Source organism: Equus przewalskii, chromosome 9 (assembly GCF_037783145.1).
Source record: "Equus przewalskii isolate Varuska chromosome 9, EquPr2, whole genome shotgun sequence".
Taxonomy (NCBI): domain Eukaryota; kingdom Metazoa; phylum Chordata; class Mammalia; order Perissodactyla; family Equidae; genus Equus; species Equus przewalskii.
The window spans coordinates 22,571,571-22,589,644 of NC_091839.1; the positions used below are offsets into that span (position 1 = coordinate 22,571,571).

Here is an 18,074-nt window from a genome sequence, read left to right on the forward strand (position 1 = left end):
CAATGGCTGGGCAAGAACACAGTAACATCTAAAGTACAGGGATCTCTGGTAAAAGCTGGACACTCATTGCCCCTGAGAGCGGGTAGGTCAACAAGGAAACAGAAATGGATGTTTCTGCCTTTGAGACTGAGTAAACTTGTCCCCCAGTAAACCTTGAAAAATAGGTCACAAAACAGTCAGATTTTTAATGTGCTTTCTTTTACAGGGGAGAAAGTGGTTAAGGGAAATTGGAAAGCTTCCACTCAACTATCTTCCCAAGTAGCAAGAGAGTAATCTCATCTTCTAGGAGCTAAGGAAGAAACATTGATGAATTAAGGGAGGAGATTCCTCTCTCAAACTACAACATCCATTCATCTTTCCTTCCCAGCTACTGATTGCTTCCTAAGTTAGTTGAGGCTTTTGTTGACTGATGATTGCCCCTCATAACTGAAAACACTAGAGTTGTATTGAGTTCAAGCATGGGTGGGCCCAGATGCTCAAATTATGGCATTAGGGATCTGTCTTTCTCCATGTCTAGGTGCCACTTTCTACTGTGTAGACTTTGTTCTCAAGTAGGTTCTCTTCCTGTGCTGGGAGGATACCCATCGGTATCTCCAGGAAGAAATAGTGTGCTTTTTCCAGACGCTTGCAACAAAATTCCTGAAGCCGATTCACATTGCTTGAGCTTGGTTTATGTGTCCATTCCTACATGGACAGATGTAGCCGGAGTGATGGATTACAGTGGGGTGCCTCTCTGGGGCACATGAGCACACTAGGAACTAGGAAGCTGGATCAGTCCCAGTTAGCCACAGAGAGTGGATGACAGATAGTTGGTTAATGTCCCAATCAAGATAATCTTCCCAGGATACATGGGGTATTAGTAGGTGGATATACAAAAATCAATAGTGTTCACTATGTGCCTTTTTCGGCCCATATCGGGCTGTGGCCCAGCCAAGAGTTGTGCCTCATTTCAAGAACTAGCCTACAATTCTTCTATCCTTTAACCACAAGGGCACTGAAATCATGTGCAGGTGCCATCATGTTATAATACCTACACATGAATTTCCTAGAATTATTAGATCCCATGCCTGAAGATTTGAGGGGTGGGGAGGAAATATGGTTCTCTACTGATACACAATGTTATAAGGCTTGAAAATCTTACAGCACATCTCAAAGCAGATGCCAACACTTCAGATACACAATACCCTAAAAGAGGCAACACACAGCTGAGGAACAATCTAGGAGCAGATTCTCATACACTCGATAAGAACAAAATTGACTGAGTCCCCCTGATTGGAATGAAATTATTGAGGAGATTGAGATTGAAAGAGAAGACAGATAAGTGGATAAAATCCCCTATTCTAGGTCACTTCATGCCTATAAAAGACACTTTATTTGAGGCTCATATAGCCTCGTCACTCTCTGATTCAACCTCAACTTTGTCCTGCAATTGACATTTTTTTAAGTGCAATTTCTCTAGAGTTAAGCTTCCAATAAATTACCAATGAAAAATGAGTTCTGATTTTTATGAAGATTTGAAGTCACAAAGGTTCAGTCCTAACTAGTAATAGGAGTGTGAGAATGCACATATGCACCCATGCCCTCCATCTCTCTCAGATCAGCTTATTTCTGTCCAGCTCTACCTGCGTTTAGTTGGCACAACTTGGCTCTTGCTCACATGTCCCTCATCTTCCTCCTGGGAACAGTGTGCTAGCCCTCGCATGTTCTTCTCATGGAAATGGAAGACGCACAAGAGGGTGAATCAAAATATTCGATGCATCTAAAGACCTACATGGGAACTAATATATTGCCGCTTGTACCTTATCCTATTGACTAAGGCAAATAACATGGATGAATCTATAGTCAAGGGCTATTAATGCAATCTATTGCATTATGACTTCTTGACCACAATTATTCATATCTGCATCATGTACAAAATATGCTCATCCCCATCCCAGGACCCCCAAAATTTTTCACCCAATAATGGCATCAGTCTCTAAATTCAGGATCTAGTGATCATTATCAAGTCTGGCTGGGGGTCCTTTTGATCCAAGACTCATGAACTAAAAGGACAAGTTGGCTGCCCCATGCATCTGCCATGTCATGGTGAAACAGGGACAGGATAACCACAATACTCCCATTTGAAAGGGGGAAGAATGGGAGGCACAGAGCAATCACTGGTTCACAGCAATCTTGAAATCACGCTGTCTTAAATCTGAAGTGAGTGTCTTGTAGGTAGCATATATATGGTTCTTGTTTTTTTTTTTTAATTTTTTTTTTTATTAATGTTATGATAGATTACAACCTTGTGAGATTTCAGTTGTACTGGTTCTTGTTTTTTTTATCTGTTCAGACACCCTATGTCTTTTGATTGGAACATTTACTCCTTTTACATTTAAAGTAATTACTGATGGGTAAGTACTTTTTGCCATTTTGTTAACTTTTCTGGTTGTTTTCATAATTCTTCTCTGTTCCTTTCTTCTCTTGCTCTCTTCCCTTGTGGTTTGATGACTTTCCTCAGTGTTATGTTTGGATTCCTTTCCCTTTATTTTTTGTGTATCTGTTATAGGTTTTCATTTTGTGGTTACCTTGAGGTTCATAGATATCTACCTGTGAATATAACAGTCTATTTTAAGTTGATGGTCTCTTAAGTTTGAGGGTGTCCTAAAAGCTCTACATTTTTACGCCCTCCCCCCAATGTTTTACGTTTTTGAGGTCATATTTTACGTCTTTTTACTTTGTGTATCCCTTAACTAATTCTTGTAGATATAGATGACTTTGTTACTTTTGTATTTTAACCTTCAAACTGGCTGGATAGATGCTTGGCTCAGTACCTTGACTATATGTTTGCCATTGCCAGTGAGATTTTTTCTTTCATAATTTTATTTCAAGTTATAGCCTTTTCTTTTCCACTTAAAGATGGAACTTTAGTATTTCTTGTAAGGTCAGCTTAGTGGTAATCAACTCCTTTAGTTTTTCCTTGTCTGGGAAACTCTTTTATCTCTCCTTCCATTCTGAATGATAACCTTGCTGGCTGGAGTACTCTTGATTGTGAAATTTTTCCTTTCAGCACTTTGAATATATTGTTCCACTCCCTTCTGGCCTGTAAGGTTTCTGCTGAAATATCCACTGATGGTCTTATGGGGCTCCCTTGTATGTAACTAGCTGTTCTTCTCTTTCTGCTTTTAAGATTCTCTCTTTATCTTTCACTTTTGACATTTTAATCATAATGTGTTTTGGTGTAGGCCTGTTTGGGTTCATCTTATTACGGAATCTCTCTCTTCTCTGAACTTGGATGTCCCTTTTCTGCCCCAGGTTGGAGAAGTTTTCAGCCATTGTTTCTTCAAATCGTTTTTCTGTCCCTTTCACTCTGTCTTTTCCTTCTAGGACCCCTATAATGAGAATGTTAGTATGCTTGATGTCTTCCCAGAGGCTCCTTAAGCTACCCTCATGTTTTTTATTAAGATTATGATAGTTAACAACCTTGTGAAATTACAGTCTTATATCATTATTAGTCATGTTGCAGTACCCTCATTTTTTTTATTAGCTTTCTTTCCGCTGTTCCAACTGGGGGATTTCTACCATCCTGTCTTCCACATGACTGATCCATTCTTGCGCATCATCTAATCTGCTGTTGATTCCCTCTAGTGTATTTGTCACTCCAATTATTGTATTCTTCGTTTTTAATGAATTTTATTTTATTTTTTAATGATTTTTGGTGAGGAATATTGGCCCTCACTCACCTATGGCTGAGTGGTTAAGTTTGTGCACTCTACTTTGGCAGCCTGGGGTTCACCAGTTCGGATCCTGGGTGCGGACCTATGCACCGCTCATCAAACCATGCAGGGGCGGCATCTCATGTAGAAGATCTAGAATGACCTACAACTGGCATATACAACTATGTAGTGGGACTTTGAGGAGAAAAAAACAAAGAGGAAGACTGGCAACAGATGTTAGCTCAGGGGCAATCGTCCTCACCAAAAAGTGTAAAAAAAAAAAAAAAAAAGACTTAGTGGAACATTTTATGGCTTCTTGTTTCCTAAATGTAGTTGTGAGAAAAACCCCGTGGGTCACATATGAGGAAGGAAGGGAAGGGCTAGAGGAAAGACGTCATGGCTTACATCGAGTTTTCTTCCCTTCTGTGGTTGAAAATTGAAGAAGATTCCTAGAGCAAGCTACAGGGCCGGTATGATCCTTGAACTCCTTTCCTTCATCTGCTTTGGTAAGTTTCTTGGGCCTGTATGTTAGGATTAGAGGTGAGGGTAGGTTGAGAGAAATGTGACTAATATAATTGGAAAGAGATATGACAGCATCAGCTTTTCATAATGACTGTTTCATGGGTGTTAGGGACCCTGCAGGAAGCTTTAGATACATCTTACCAATCAAGGGTTTTTCAGCATGCCAATATTTCCTTTCCATATCCATGATCTGTCCTACATGCCTGTACTCTATTTATTTCAATTTTCATTTTTATTGACTCAATATCTTTATTTTAAATAAGTATATTCATTTGAAGATAGAAACTGTATGCCAATAGCTTAAATAAAAAATAAACTTTAAAAGAAAATCCAATGTCGCTTACCAAAAATAGGAGGTTAATGTAAACATACATACAATGAAAAGGAAGAAAACATGACATTCTAATCAGGCACTGTTGCCTGTCAAGTTCCTGAGCCCTTGGCTGGCTGCTTCCTTATTACAAAGGGTGATAAGACAGACATAGCTGTGTGCAAATGCTGATCTTTAGTTTGAAAAATTCTCCTCGTTGTGATCAAAGAGATGAAAGTGATTTGAAAGGACAATAACTTGCTGATCCCTTGATCAATCCTATAGGATACTGGGTCACGGCATCATCTAAAATGATCCCATATAACACCTGTGGTTCATGTTCCACACTGTGAGAAATAGGACTCTGATCCTTCCAAACAACCCTGCCTGATGAGAATTAGGTCCAAATGGATAAATGAAGACTCTGACATGGAGAGCTGAGGATTTCTGCCCTGGGTCATACAGAGAATGAACAGAAAAGTCAAAATTCAAACCCATGCCTGCCTGGCTTCAAAGTCATTGCTATTTCCACTTGGTCATAATAGTATATGAAGAGTGACACATGCACGGGATCTTCTGAATGGAAAGGTTGTGGGGGATAAGTGAGCAGATGCCAGGTTGGAGAAATTCTAAGGTGATAAATGAGGAAAGATTCAAAACGTCCCTGAGTGTGGAGCTGGGGGCATCTCAGGATGTCTGTTTGCAGGAGCCAAGAAAACCTGTTTTCCACACACAGGGACAGTGTGTGGGTCTTAGCTTGATGAGGTCACAGTGCTATAATTTAGTCTTCACCATATTTTCTAATCCCTAGATTCTAGGATATTCCATGGGGCCCTCAACCTCTTCATGCTGGTCTATCTGATGGGATGAAGAAAGGACATTATTATAAGTTTGCATCTTTTTTTCATCCTTGAAAATCTCTCTGAGTGATGCTTAAACCAGGGCATCTCATCAATTGGTCAATGTGCATTTGTTGAATCTTACAATGTGCCAGGATATGTGTAGACACTGGAGATGCTGGGGTGAATAACGCAGAGTAGCTCCTCCAAGATGTTCACAGGCTAGTGACATCTTGTGTGTCCCACGGCATGAGGTACATAAACTCTCTTAAGATTTTACAACCAAATGATTTGGTCTTAATTTATGTTACCCAGAGCACCAAGTAGCTTTTACTATGGGGGATGGTTCCTGGTTGCTCTATCCCAGATGACACTCTCAGGGGAAACTAACGGTCACTTAGGAGCTTAGACAACTTCAAGAGATAAGATAGGGTTACACCCAGTCACAGGCTTCCCCAATTCCCTCATGGTTAGTGCCTCCCACCCAAGATTGAGAGATCCAGAAAACACCACAGACTCTAATAGAAATGGTAAGACTGAATGGTTCAGGATGGAGGCGGAGAATGAGAGGGCCTGCAGGTTTTTCTGAAACCAAGAAAGGTCCTGGAGCCTTGGGAGGTGATAGCTGCACAGGAGAACCTCTGTGAAAAGTGACAGAGGAGCTGAGTGCAGAGCTGAAGCCAGAGTCTTGCATAGAGACAATGAGAACTCCCAAATGCATGACCTCCAAGGGTTCCTTCTCAGCAAGAGCCCCTGGGAGGGTCCCTCAGGGATGAGGGCAAGTGATGGTGTGGGCTCCAGGCTGATGCCTACGTGTCATGGACCGTTCTTTTGCAGGGCTTTGTGTTGGCCAAGGATACAGGAGAAGGGATGGTGAGTGTTTCTTCTATTAAACCCTCCTTGATCCTTCAGCCCCAAAGGCCCCATTTTCCTTTCCATTCTTTAAATGGGCTCCCTGAGAGCAGGTGAGAGAACCAAACCCAACCCTCCACTCTGCTTCCTTCCAGGCTCACTTCCCAAGCCCTCTCTCAGTGCCTGGCCTAGCTCAGTGGTACCGGCCAAAAGTAATGTGATGCTGCGATGCAGGACTCCTACCAAGGATGTAAACTTTGATCTCAGAAAGGGAGGACACATCATTGAGTCCTCACAATCACCTGATTCTGCAGAGGGCCTGGCTGAATTTCACCTCACTGATCTGAAAATCAGTCACGCTGGAGAGTACACGTGTGAATACTACAGAAGATGGAGACCCTACATAAGTTCACAGCCCAGTGATGTCCTTCTGCTGCTGGTGACAGGTGAGGAGGGGGCCTCAGCATGGCACGTGGTCTTCCTAGAGACAGGGGATGGTGGAGGAACCAGAGCAAGAGGGGGCGGGGTGTCTCACCTCCAGTGCCGTTGGGGAGGAGGAGATGGAGACAGACAGGAAGGGAGCTGACAAACTTGGCTTTATCCAGGGCTGACAGGAGGGAGAATCTCCTTCCTGGAGTCAGAGAAGAAAGAGGGTGAGATGAGGCATCTGTCATTCTCCATACTCCATGGGAACCCCCAGTCAGAAGAACACAAGTGAGCGGGGGACCCCGGGCTTCTCCCCATGACCTCAGAGCCTCCCTTCTCTTACAGGAGGTTTACCTAAACCTTCCCTCCAAACCCACCAAAGGAGTAATGTGACCACAGGAGAAAAGGTGACCCTGCAGTGTCGGCTGCCAGACATTTTTCAGGGGTCTGTAAAGTTTGCTCTGCTGAAGGCAGGAACTTCAATGCCCGTCCAGACCCGGGGTCCAAAATGGAAGGAGACAGACTTCTCCCTTCAGAATGTAACAGTCAACGACACTGGAAACTACAGCTGTGTGTACTACCGGACAGAGGATCCTTTCCAGGCCTCAGACCCCAGTGATCACCTTGTGATCTGGGTGACAGGTGAGGTTTTGCACAATTTTTAAGTGTTTTTTTTTAAATGAAAGAGTATTTGTTCTATTACTTTCTCTTTTTCTAAATTCTGACAGGTAAGGTTTTGCACAATTTTTAAGAAGTGTTTTTTTAAAATCAAAGAGTATTTGTTCTATTACTTTCTCTTTTTTTAAATTATTTATTTATTTATTTATTTATTTATTTATTTATTTATTTATTTGAGGAAGATTAGCCCTGAGCTAACATCTGCCACCAATCCTCCTCTTTTTGCAGAGGAAGACTGCCCCTGAGCTAACATCCATGCCCATCTTCGTCTGCTTTGTATGTGGGACACTTGGCAGAGCATGGCTTGACAAGCAGTGTGTAGGTCCTCACCCGGGATCTGAACCGGCGAACCCCGGGCTGCCAAAGTGGAACGTGTGAACTTAACCACTGTGCCACCTGTTCCATTACTTTCTGAATCTTGTTTCTCCATCACTTTCACTACCACCTCCTTTTTAAATCTTTCGTTTCATAATTTCTACTCCTTTGCCTTTTTTGTTCTATAGTCTAGGATAATTTCTCTAGTTGTTCTTCAAAATCATTAATCCTTCCGTCATTAGAATCCTTTCTACCAGTCTCTGCATCTCCTAAAGTGTTGGTTTATCTTGGCGATATTGATTTCATTCCTAGTGGCTCTTTTTCTTCAACCGCGGTGTTTCCACAGCCTCTTGCTCTTGTGTCACAGATGCAGTTTCTTCTAAAATTATCTTCTGTTTTCTGCCAGAATTCTGCTTCATTGGATGCTATACCCTCTGCTTCCGCAGCGTTGTGAGTTTTCTTTTATGCTCTTCAGTCGTACTATGTAGTCAGCGAACATTTTATAATTAGAATCAATGTCTGTATAGTCAGTGTTGAGAAGTGGAGAGAGCATCCTGGTCTGGGAGCATCCTTATAAAACTCTCCCTGTGGCTTTTGTCTCCAAGCAACATGGTTGGGTTCAGAGAGGATCTTTGCAGTAATTGGGATGCAAGAGGTAGGATGATGCAAATACGGGCTTCTCTTCAGGAACCAGGGCCAATGCCAAGCTTGAGCCCTTCTTGAGTGAAGCTGAAATGCACAGTGGCCCAAATGCTTAGCCGAGAAGCTCAAACTTTTGAAAAACTCACTGCCTGCATAAAATTAAGGTTTCCTTCGAGGATGCTAAGCCAGCCATTGAATTTCACCATTCTGTGGTGTTCCTTAGGTCTTTAATGTTGCTCCTAAGCCTGATTCCTAATATGCATTGGGAGACAGAGAAGAAGAAATACGGGAACGTGGAAATGAGATAAAGGGCAAATAAATGAAAGAAGAGCGATAAGGCAGAGTGAATACGAAGGGAAGAAGATGCAGGAAATCCCACTAGAACTCCCGTGAAATCCCGTCTTGTTTTCAGTGATTAAAACTTCAATGAAGGTACAACTGACCACCAGCCAGGAAATACAAGTGGGAGTGTGAGAGTCGCATTTGGAAGATCCATTTGAGAAGGAGGGAGACTCTTTTATGGCTGGTGCTGACCCTCTTCTCTCTCTTATTTTCCCCAGATGCCACATCAAGAGACTATACCACGGGGAACCTCATCCGACTGGGTCTGGGTGCCATAATTATGGCTATTATGGGGGTTTTCCTGGTTGAAGCCTGGTATAGCCAGAAGGAGTCTCAAAGTGGATCCAGGTGAAACAACTGAGCACTCCTTCTTTTCGTGGGATGTTGTAGTGATGGGGTTTTTTAAACGCCAGGCTCTACCATGCGGACTTCTTATGCTTCTCAAAATGGGCACAAACGGCATTTTAGGTGGGATATTTCTTTCCCATATGGGACTGTCCTGTTCATTGCAGGGGCATTTAGCATCAATTTCCCTTTCCCATTAAATAGCCATCGAAGGCTCAATCATTGCGGAACAAGAAAAAAAGGAAGTACTATCATACTTTCTCAAACATGCCCTGATATAGAGGATGGGGCATGGGGGTGGTATTCTTCTGGGGGAGAACCTGTGTTTGGCAGCCAGCAGAAATATTCCTCCTCTTCCCCCCTCCCTTGATCTCAAGTCAGTCCTTCTCTACCCACAGGCCCACAGCTGCCCAAAGGAACGAGTCCTTGATTGAGTTAACAGCGTGTTAGATTTTCTGGTTCTCTTCCACCCCGGGAGTGAAGGTACCAAACATGGGGGAAGTTTGGGAGGCCTGGAGATGGAACGTGATCTCATTTATTTTCTTTAATTTTTGAGGAAGATTAGCCCTGAGCTAACTACTGCCAATTCTCCTCTTTTTGCTGAGGAAGACTGGCCCTGAGCTAACATGCATGCCCATCTTCCTCTACTTTTTATATGTGGGATGCCTACCACAGCATGGCTTGCCATGGACCCGGGATCCCAACCGACGAACCCCAGGCTGCCGAGAAGCAGAACGTGCCAACTTAAACGCTGCGCCACCGGGCCGGCCCCTCATTTATTTTCTGACGTTATCTAAGACCCAAAGTGGCCACTGAGGTCTCCTAAGAGAGTCATCTGGGATCAAGTGACCAGGAACTGCCCCCCATATTAAAGGCTTCTAGGTGATCTGGATGACAAAGTAAAATAGAATAAATTAAAATACAGTCATTTGCTTGCAAAATCTTCTTTTTTGTCAAAATCAAAACTCATCAAACATATGGCACCAGCTACCCTTTACTGGTACTAGGATATGGAAAAGGGACTTTAACCCTCAGATTTTAGAATTAGTTAAGTGTGATATAGCATTATTTCACAGCGTTTTATGAAAAGCATCATGACTTGCAGGTGTTTCATTACCTGACAAGTTCAAAAATTAATACCTTTTACTTAACTATAATCTTATTTTCTGAAAGCAAAAAGTAGGCACAAGTGGGCTGACAAAGGATTTTCTGATCTTTGAATTTATATGAGACATATATATGTCTTATATGAAGACATATATGAAGTCGCATATGAAGACATATATTGAGGTCATATATATGTCTTTGAAAAGCATCAAACCGTCCAGTGCTCTCAGGACTAAGCCCCAAAGCATCATAACCTGCTCCTGTAGGTCAAGAAAATTGGAGTTCACTTCTCGTGAGACTTCTGCTTCATAAAAACTGAATAAGTGTAAAAACAGTTTAGAAAAACTGTAGTATGTTTTGAAAGTTTGTGTCTAACACATACACAATGCAATGTAATCGCGCTACTCACAAGTTAATTACAAGATTTACAAAAATGGATTCATGTAGCAACACAGGCCATGAGGTCCAGATACTGGACACAAGGAAGTCCTGTGATGTCTTTTATTTCTATCTGAAGATGTGTCTCCACACCTGTACTTATAGTTTCCATTGGAGAAAAACTCAAAACAGAGGCCCTTCTGAAACTGAGGCCAAAAGACCCTCGGGTCCACTTCCCCACCTGAGCCCTGCTCACCACGCTCCAACATAAACCTGCCACTGTAGCCAGATCAGACTCTTTATACTCCCTGCCACCTCCATCCTTTCACTTTTGCAGTTTCCACCTAATCTAAGCATTTCACATTTCAAAGCCTGATTCAAGCCCCACATCTTCCAGGAAGTTTTTTCTGACCTCCAATAGTACATGTAATTCATAATTTTTGTTCACCACATTCTACCTTGCAAGTTCATCTAATTTTTTTTTATTGAGGTCATATTGGTTTACAACATTGTGTCTATTGCAAGTTTACATTATTAGATTTTGGCTTCTGTATAGACTGCATCGTGTACAACATCAAAAGTCTAGTTTCCATCCATCACCATACATATGTGCTCCTTTCCTCCTTTCACCCTGCCCCCACTCCCATCCCCTCTGGTAACCACCCATCCATTCTCCATATCCATGTGTTTATCTTCCACATATGAGTGAAATTATACCATAATTATGTTTCTCCATCTGACTTAGTTTACTTACCGTAACACCCTCAAGGTCCATCTATGTTGTCACAAATGGCACAATTTTGTCTTTTTTATGGCTGAGTAGTATTCCATTGTATATGTATATACACCACATCTTCTTTATCCAATCATCTGTTGATGGGCACTTGGGTTGCTTCCACATCTTGGTTATTGTGAATAACGCTGCAAAGAACATAGGGGTGCATAAGTCACTTTGAGTTGTTGATTTCAAGTTCTTTGGATACACACACAGTAGTGGGATAGCTGGGTCATATAGTATTTGTATTTTTAGTTTTTTGAGAACTCTCCATACTGTTTTCTATAGTGGCTGCACCTGTTTGAGTTCCCACCAGCAGTGTATAAGGGTTCCCTTTTCTCCATATCTTCTCCAACATTTGTTATTTTTCGTCCCAGTGACTATAGCCATTTTAACAGGTGTAAGGTAGTATCTTAGTATACTTTTGATTTGCATTTCCCTTTGATTAGTGATGTTGAGCCTCTTTTCATGTGTCTATTGGCCATCTGTATATCTTCTTTGGAGAAATGTCTGTTATTAACCCCTGCCCAGTTTTTGATCAGATTGTTTGTTTTTTTGTTGTTCAGTTCTGTGAGTTCTTTACATATAATGGAAATTAACCCCTTGTTGGATATCTGATTTGCAAATATTTTCTCCCAACTAGTGGGTTGTCTGTTTATTTTGATCCTGGTTTCCTTTGCGTTGCAGAAGCTCCTTAGTCTGATAACATCCCACTTGTTTATTTTTTCTTTTGTATCCCTTGTCTGAGTGGCCTCTTTCACATAAATTTCCATCTCCTTCTCCAGGTTTGGGAAGTTCTCCACTATTATTTCTTTGGACATGCTTTCTGCTCCATTTTCCCTCCTTTCTTTCTCTGGAATACCTATAATCCTTATGTTGCATTTCCTAACTGAGTAGGATAATTTTCAGAGACTTTCTCCATTTCTTTTCAGTCTTACTTCTTTCTCCTCCTCCATCTGAAGCATTTCTATATTTCTGTCCTCAATCATGCTGATTCGTTCCTCTATATCAGCTCTACTGTTCAGAGAATCTATATTCTACTTTACCTCATCTATTGTGGTTTTCATCTCCAATATTTCTGATTGGTTCTTCTTTATAGTTTCAATCTCTTTTGTGAAGTACCTCCTGAACTCATTGTCTATCTGCATTCTCTTTTAACTTAGCAAGTTTTTTAATGACAGCTATTTCAAATTCTCTGTCATTTAGGTTATAGATTTCCGTGTCTTCAGGATTGATTTCCGGGTACTTGCCATTTTCCTTCTGGTCTGGAGATTTAATATATTTTTTCATACTGTGATATAGCATGGATTTGTACTTCCGCATTGTGGTAGTATTTGATTGCCGCTTCTACCTTTCGCCACTGGGTGGGGGTCAAGAGCTCTGTATTCTGAGCCTGCTGCAAATCACTGGGACAGCTCCAAGGTGCTGGGCTGGGGCTGAGTCTGGGGCACCAGATGGTGGGGTGGGGCACTTTCTTCTCCTGTGCAATCTCAGAGGCTTCTCGCTCTGCCCTTGCTATCGGCTTTCCTGGTGTTGGCTTGAAGGACACACCCCTGAGACAGCTGGTCCCCTCTGTGAGGGGCTTTCTCCTGGTCTGTGAGGGACCTCAGAGATCTATGGTGTTCCCTCCGAGGGCTGCTGCTCCCTCTCTGCTTTCCTCCCTGAGGCTGCAGGTAATCCCTGGGTCGCTCTCCTTCAGGGAGGAAGAGAAACATTCTCTTATCTCGTTCCACCTACTGGGGTGGGAGGGGCGTACTCCAGCACCTCCACCTCCTGACCTATGTCTGTGTGGGTCTCTTAGACATCTTTTGTGTTGTGTGGACATCCTCTGTTGGAATATGAATGTCCTTTTCCTTGTATTTTTGGGGGGAGAGTTTACTGGGAGAGCTCACTCTGCCTTGCTGCTGACGTCACCAGCAAAGTTCATCTCATTCATGGTCATTACATTCTATCTTGCAAGTTCACCTTTCTGCTCAACCTGAAGTGAAGCTGACGATTGGAGCATGAACTCATCTACTGTCCCCAATCCTAGCAAGGTGTTCAGCATGCAGAAGGCACTCAATAAATAATGTGAACCTGGATTTGATGCAAATCAAGCACCGCTCTCCAATCCTGTAAAATGGAGTGTTTCTCAACCCTGTTAATTCACAAAGGGGATGACTAATAGGTCGACCAGGCCCTGGGGACTACAAGTCCCAATGGCCCCTGCGGGTCTGGCCCTGGTTACTGGGGGGCGAGGGGACACGGGGGCTGGGGCACTGGATTTTTGCACAGAGCAGGGCTCCAACCAGCTCAAGTACTGGGGTGCCTGAGAGGGACAGGTTGGGGGACGTTAACGGGCAGGACAACAGTCACCTGGATGGACAGTGCACTTTTGCTGTCTCTGGGCAGTGAAGGCAGGACGCATCATTTACTGTGCACTAGGAGAGGTCACCAACCAGCCCGCACTGATCCAGATGCTTGCACCCCACAACTGCCGCCTGCCTCATGCTCTCTCCCCAGGCTTGACCGCCAGGTGGTCCACAGGCCCGCACAATGTGCGCCTCAGCCGGTGGGTTCTGAGCATGCGCAGTGTGTGCCTTCGGGAAGCTGTGGGTTCCATCTGTATACTCGCAGCCTGGGTGAGCATCCCAGTGGCTGCAGTTGCCATGGCGTCTGTTCCGTATGAGGCTTTAGAGCAGAGTTCCTGGGTCATGGGATCCCCACGCCTCTCGTGTCACAGAAAGGAAGAACAGTATTCCCAATGGGTGAGTATCGGCTGCAAGCTCCCGGCTGGCGCGACCCCACGGCGACAACCACAGTCTCCAAATGACCACGTGTTCCGGGGGGAGATGCTCCCGTGGGCAGCCGCCTGGCACAGAGGGGCGCGCAGGCCAGGGGGGCTGGAGGGGCTGGCAGTGTGGGTTGGGGCACTTGGTGCAACTGCTGGACCTGCCTCCGCTTTTCCACCACCTCTGCCTTGCCAGGAGGAGAGGGGATCTTTGATTTCTGGTGCTTTGGGTGTGGCATCCCAAAGAAGAGTCTAAATGTGCAAGGAGCTGTTTTTCTTTTCAGAGCTTGCTATTAGTTTAACCAATTTAATATTTTTTTTTTGAGGAAGATTAGCTGTGACCTAACATCTGCTGCCAATCCTCCTCTTTTTGCTGAGGAAGACTGGCCCTGAGCTAACATCTGTGCCCGTCTTCCTCTACTTTATATGTGAGACACCTGCCACAGCATGGCTTGCCAAGCAGTGCTGTGTCCGCACCTGGGATCTGAACTGGCGAACCCAGGGCTGCTGAAGCAGAATGTGGGAGCTTAACCACCATGCCACCCCAATTTAATACTTTTTGAAGACTTGAAATAGGGCATACTAGACATGCTTACTCATGTCATGTCATCTTTTTAAAAAAATTAATTTAAGGTGCTGGCCCCTTAGCGGAGTGGTTGTTTGGGTACTCTGCTTTGGGCCCAGGATTCCCCAGTTCGTATCCTGGATGGGCACCTACACACCACTCATCAAGCCATGCTGTGGCACCTGCCCACACAGAAAAACTAGTATGATTTACAAGTAGGATATACAACTGTGTATTGGGGCTCTGAGGAGGAAAAAAAGAGAGAGAAAGATTGGCAATAGATGTTAGCTCAGGGCCAATTTTCCTCACCAAAAGAAAAGAAGAAAAAAGTGTACCTTTAAAAACAAATAAATAAATAAACTTGATATGTAGCATTATGTAAATTTAGGATGTACAGCATGTCACTTTGACACATTTATATATCATAATATGATTGCCTTTGTAGCAATATTTATCACATTACATAATTACAGTATAATATTATCGTATATATTCATTATACTGTGGATTAGATCTCTATGGCTTATTTACTACTCGCTGTAAGTTTGTACCCTTAAACAACGTCAATTTTGTTCCCCATCCCCCATTCCCTGGTAACCACCATTTTACTCTCTGTTTTTTACAGATTTAGATTCCACATATAGGTGATATCATATAGTATTTGTCTTTCTCTATCTGACATCTCACTTAGCATAATGTGCTCAGGATCCATGCCTGTTGTTGTAAATGGTAAGATATACTCCTTTCTCTTGGCTGAATAATCTTCCATTGTATGTATGTACCACATCTTTTTTATCCACTCATCTGTTGATGGGCACTTAGGTTGACTCCACGTCTTGGCTATTGTGAATAATGCTGTGATAAACACGGGAGTGCATATATCTTGTCAAAATCCTGTTTTCATTTCCTTCAGGTATATACCCAGAATTGGAATTCCTGGGTCGTGTGGTAGATCTATTTTTAATTTTTTGAGGATCCTGCATATATTGTTTTCCATAGTGGATGGATCAATTTACATTCCCACCAACAATTTATAAGGGTTCTCTCTTCGCCAGCACCTGTGGTCTCCTGTCTTCTTAATGGTAAACATCCTAACAGGTGTGAGGCGATATCTCGTTGTGGTTTTGATTTGATGGTTAGTGATGTTGAACAGATGTTCATGTGCCTTTGGGCCATTTTGGTGTCCTCTTTGGAAAAATGTCTATTTAGTTCTTCTGCCCGTTTTCTAATGGGATTGCTTTGTCGTTGCTGTTGTTGTCAAGTTTTATGAGCTCTTTATGTATTTTGGATATTAACCCCTTATCTGATATATGCTTTGCAAAAATATTCTGTCCTACAGGTTGTCTTTTCATTTTTTTATTCTTTCTTTTGCTGTGCAGAAGCTTTTGAGTTTGGTGTAGTCCCATCTGTTGATTTTTGCTTTTGTCGTTTGTGCTTTTGGCATCATGTCCAAAAACTCATTCCCAAGACCAATATTGATGAGCTTCTTCTGTTTTCTTCTAGGAGTTTTATGATGTCAGGTCTTATGTTTAAGTCTTAGATTCACAGCTTGGTGCCACCACAACTCCCTTGGCTCCATGGCCTTCTCCAAGGTCCTGGCCCCCCACCTTTGGATGCACAGATGGATGGACCTCTCAGGTGTCCTGGTGTGCTGTGCAGAGGAGCTAGTGTTTCGTTATGGATGCCCAACTAGTTGTAAATTGAAGAGGAGAGGAAAAAAAAAGAATGACTCATGCCACCATGATTCTGATGTCAATCTGGTTGTAAAATCTTAAGAGAGTTTATGGATGTATGTGTACCTCTAGCCATGGGAAACGCAAGAGGTAACCCACTACCTGTGAGCACCTGGAAGGCAGGGACTCTGTGCTATTCACCTCAGCATCCCCAGTGTCTACACAGGTCCTGGCACATAGTAGGGCTTCTACAAATGCATGTTGACCAACTGCTGAGATGCCCCCTTTTAAGTATGACTGAGAAATTTTACCAGGATGTGAAATGATGAGGCCTTACAATATCGTCCTTCCTTCCTCCCACCAGCTCGACCCATCCCTGCCTCGTACCGTAATGAGCCACACCCATTTGACGAGGTAAGGAATTGCTGAGACTGAGGAAGCCCTATCATGGGAAAGTACTAGCTGGACAACCTTAGCTTTAATCCTTAAAGGTTTCTGATCCAATCTTTGTTGTTATGTGTTTTCACCCCTTGATATCCAAATGGTACCAACTTCACTGCTTGGTGCTCTAAAACAAGTCTCAAAAAATCCAAATGGATATTTTAGAAAGGCGAAAACATACGTTAGCCCTTGTCCCACATACAGTTGCATTTATTGGATACTCCAACCACTTGTTCTCAATCTGCTGTTGGCAGATCAGGGCAGAGGGAAGCATTGAGGTGTGAAGATCCAGCTTAACGTATAAATTAAGCTTAGTTAAGAAAAGATAGTATCATGAAATGGAAACCTGGTGATGTCAAATAAAACATTCTGAAAATGACAAAATTATAGAGGTAGAGAACAAACGAGTGGTGGCCAGGGTCGAAGAATGGTGTTGGAAAGAGGTGGGTGTAAAGGAACAGCATGAGAAACGTCTTTACGGTGATAGACTAGATCAGTATGTAGATTGATTGTGCTTGAGGCTATATGACTCTAAACATGTGATAAAATAATGTCGAACTGTACACACACATTGTACTAATGTCTACTTCTTGGTTTTGATATTGTAATGGATGTAGAATGGAACCATTGGGAGAAACTGGCTGAAGGGCACAAGTATCTGACTATTTTTGCATCTTCTTGTGAATCTATAAGGATTTCAAAATAAGAAGTTTAAAAGTGGGATCCGATTAAAGAGGAAAAACACAATGTAAAATAGATGTGGACAGTCATGCATTACAGAGTGGGAACATCACCGAAGCTGTTCCATGAGTGGCCAAGGTGGAGACTGAGGCAAGAGGTCATTGTAGAGGGAGCAGTTGGTGTCCGTCTGATGTTCCACACCCGTACTGGCTATAAATTCAGAGTTCTGTTCATTTGACTCCTCTTGACCAGATAGCAGCCAAAAGGGTCTATTCTCAGTAGGAACCATAGTTTTACTAATTGGGTGAGAGGGATAGAAAAATTCTCCTGGTATCTGAGGCTACCAGGAGCCACCACATTGAGAATGCCAGTCACAAGATACGCAGCCCAGTCTTCTCCCCCAACACCCTGAGGAGTGCAGAGGACAAAAACAGGCTGCCCTCACCTAATCTTATCCACAACTGCAGCGGCTATGAAAGGAAGATCTCAACTTCAATGATGAGAAAACAAGCAAAACTCATCCGTGGGGCCGGCTCCGTGGCCAAGTGGTTAAGTTCGCTCGCTCCGCTGTGGCGGCCCAGGGTTCAGATTCTGGGCGCGGTCATGGCACCGCTCATCAGGCCACGTTGAGGCGGCGTCCCACATCCCACAACTAGAGGGACCTGCAACTAAGATATACAACTATGTACGGGGGTGGGGGGAGGGTTGGGAAATAAAG

At 43.1% G+C, this 18,074-nt stretch overlaps 1 protein-coding gene across 2 annotated transcripts; it reads left to right on the plus strand.

The window, feature by feature from the left end:
• Window positions 1–4,098: 4,098 nt before the first annotated feature.
• On the plus strand, window positions 4,099–9,894 carry LOC103556201 (T-cell-interacting, activating receptor on myeloid cells protein 1-like). 2 transcript variants are annotated; one of them, XM_008528187.2, is made up of 7 exons: window positions 4,099–4,201; window positions 6,204–6,239; window positions 6,374–6,664; window positions 6,990–7,286; window positions 8,840–8,969; window positions 9,365–9,449; window positions 9,642–9,894. In XM_008528187.2, exons 1-6 carry the CDS (start codon window positions 4,168–4,170, stop codon window positions 9,414–9,416), a joined length of 840 nt encoding a protein of 279 aa, XP_008526409.2. In that variant the 5' UTR covers window positions 4,099–4,167; the 3' UTR covers window positions 9,417–9,449; window positions 9,642–9,894. The 2 variants fall into 2 exon arrangements, with proteins under 2 accessions (XP_008526409.2, XP_008526410.2); XM_008528188.2 differs by lacking the exon at window positions 6,204–6,239 and having other exon boundaries at window positions 4,134–4,201.
• Window positions 9,895–18,074: the final 8,180 nt, after the last annotated feature.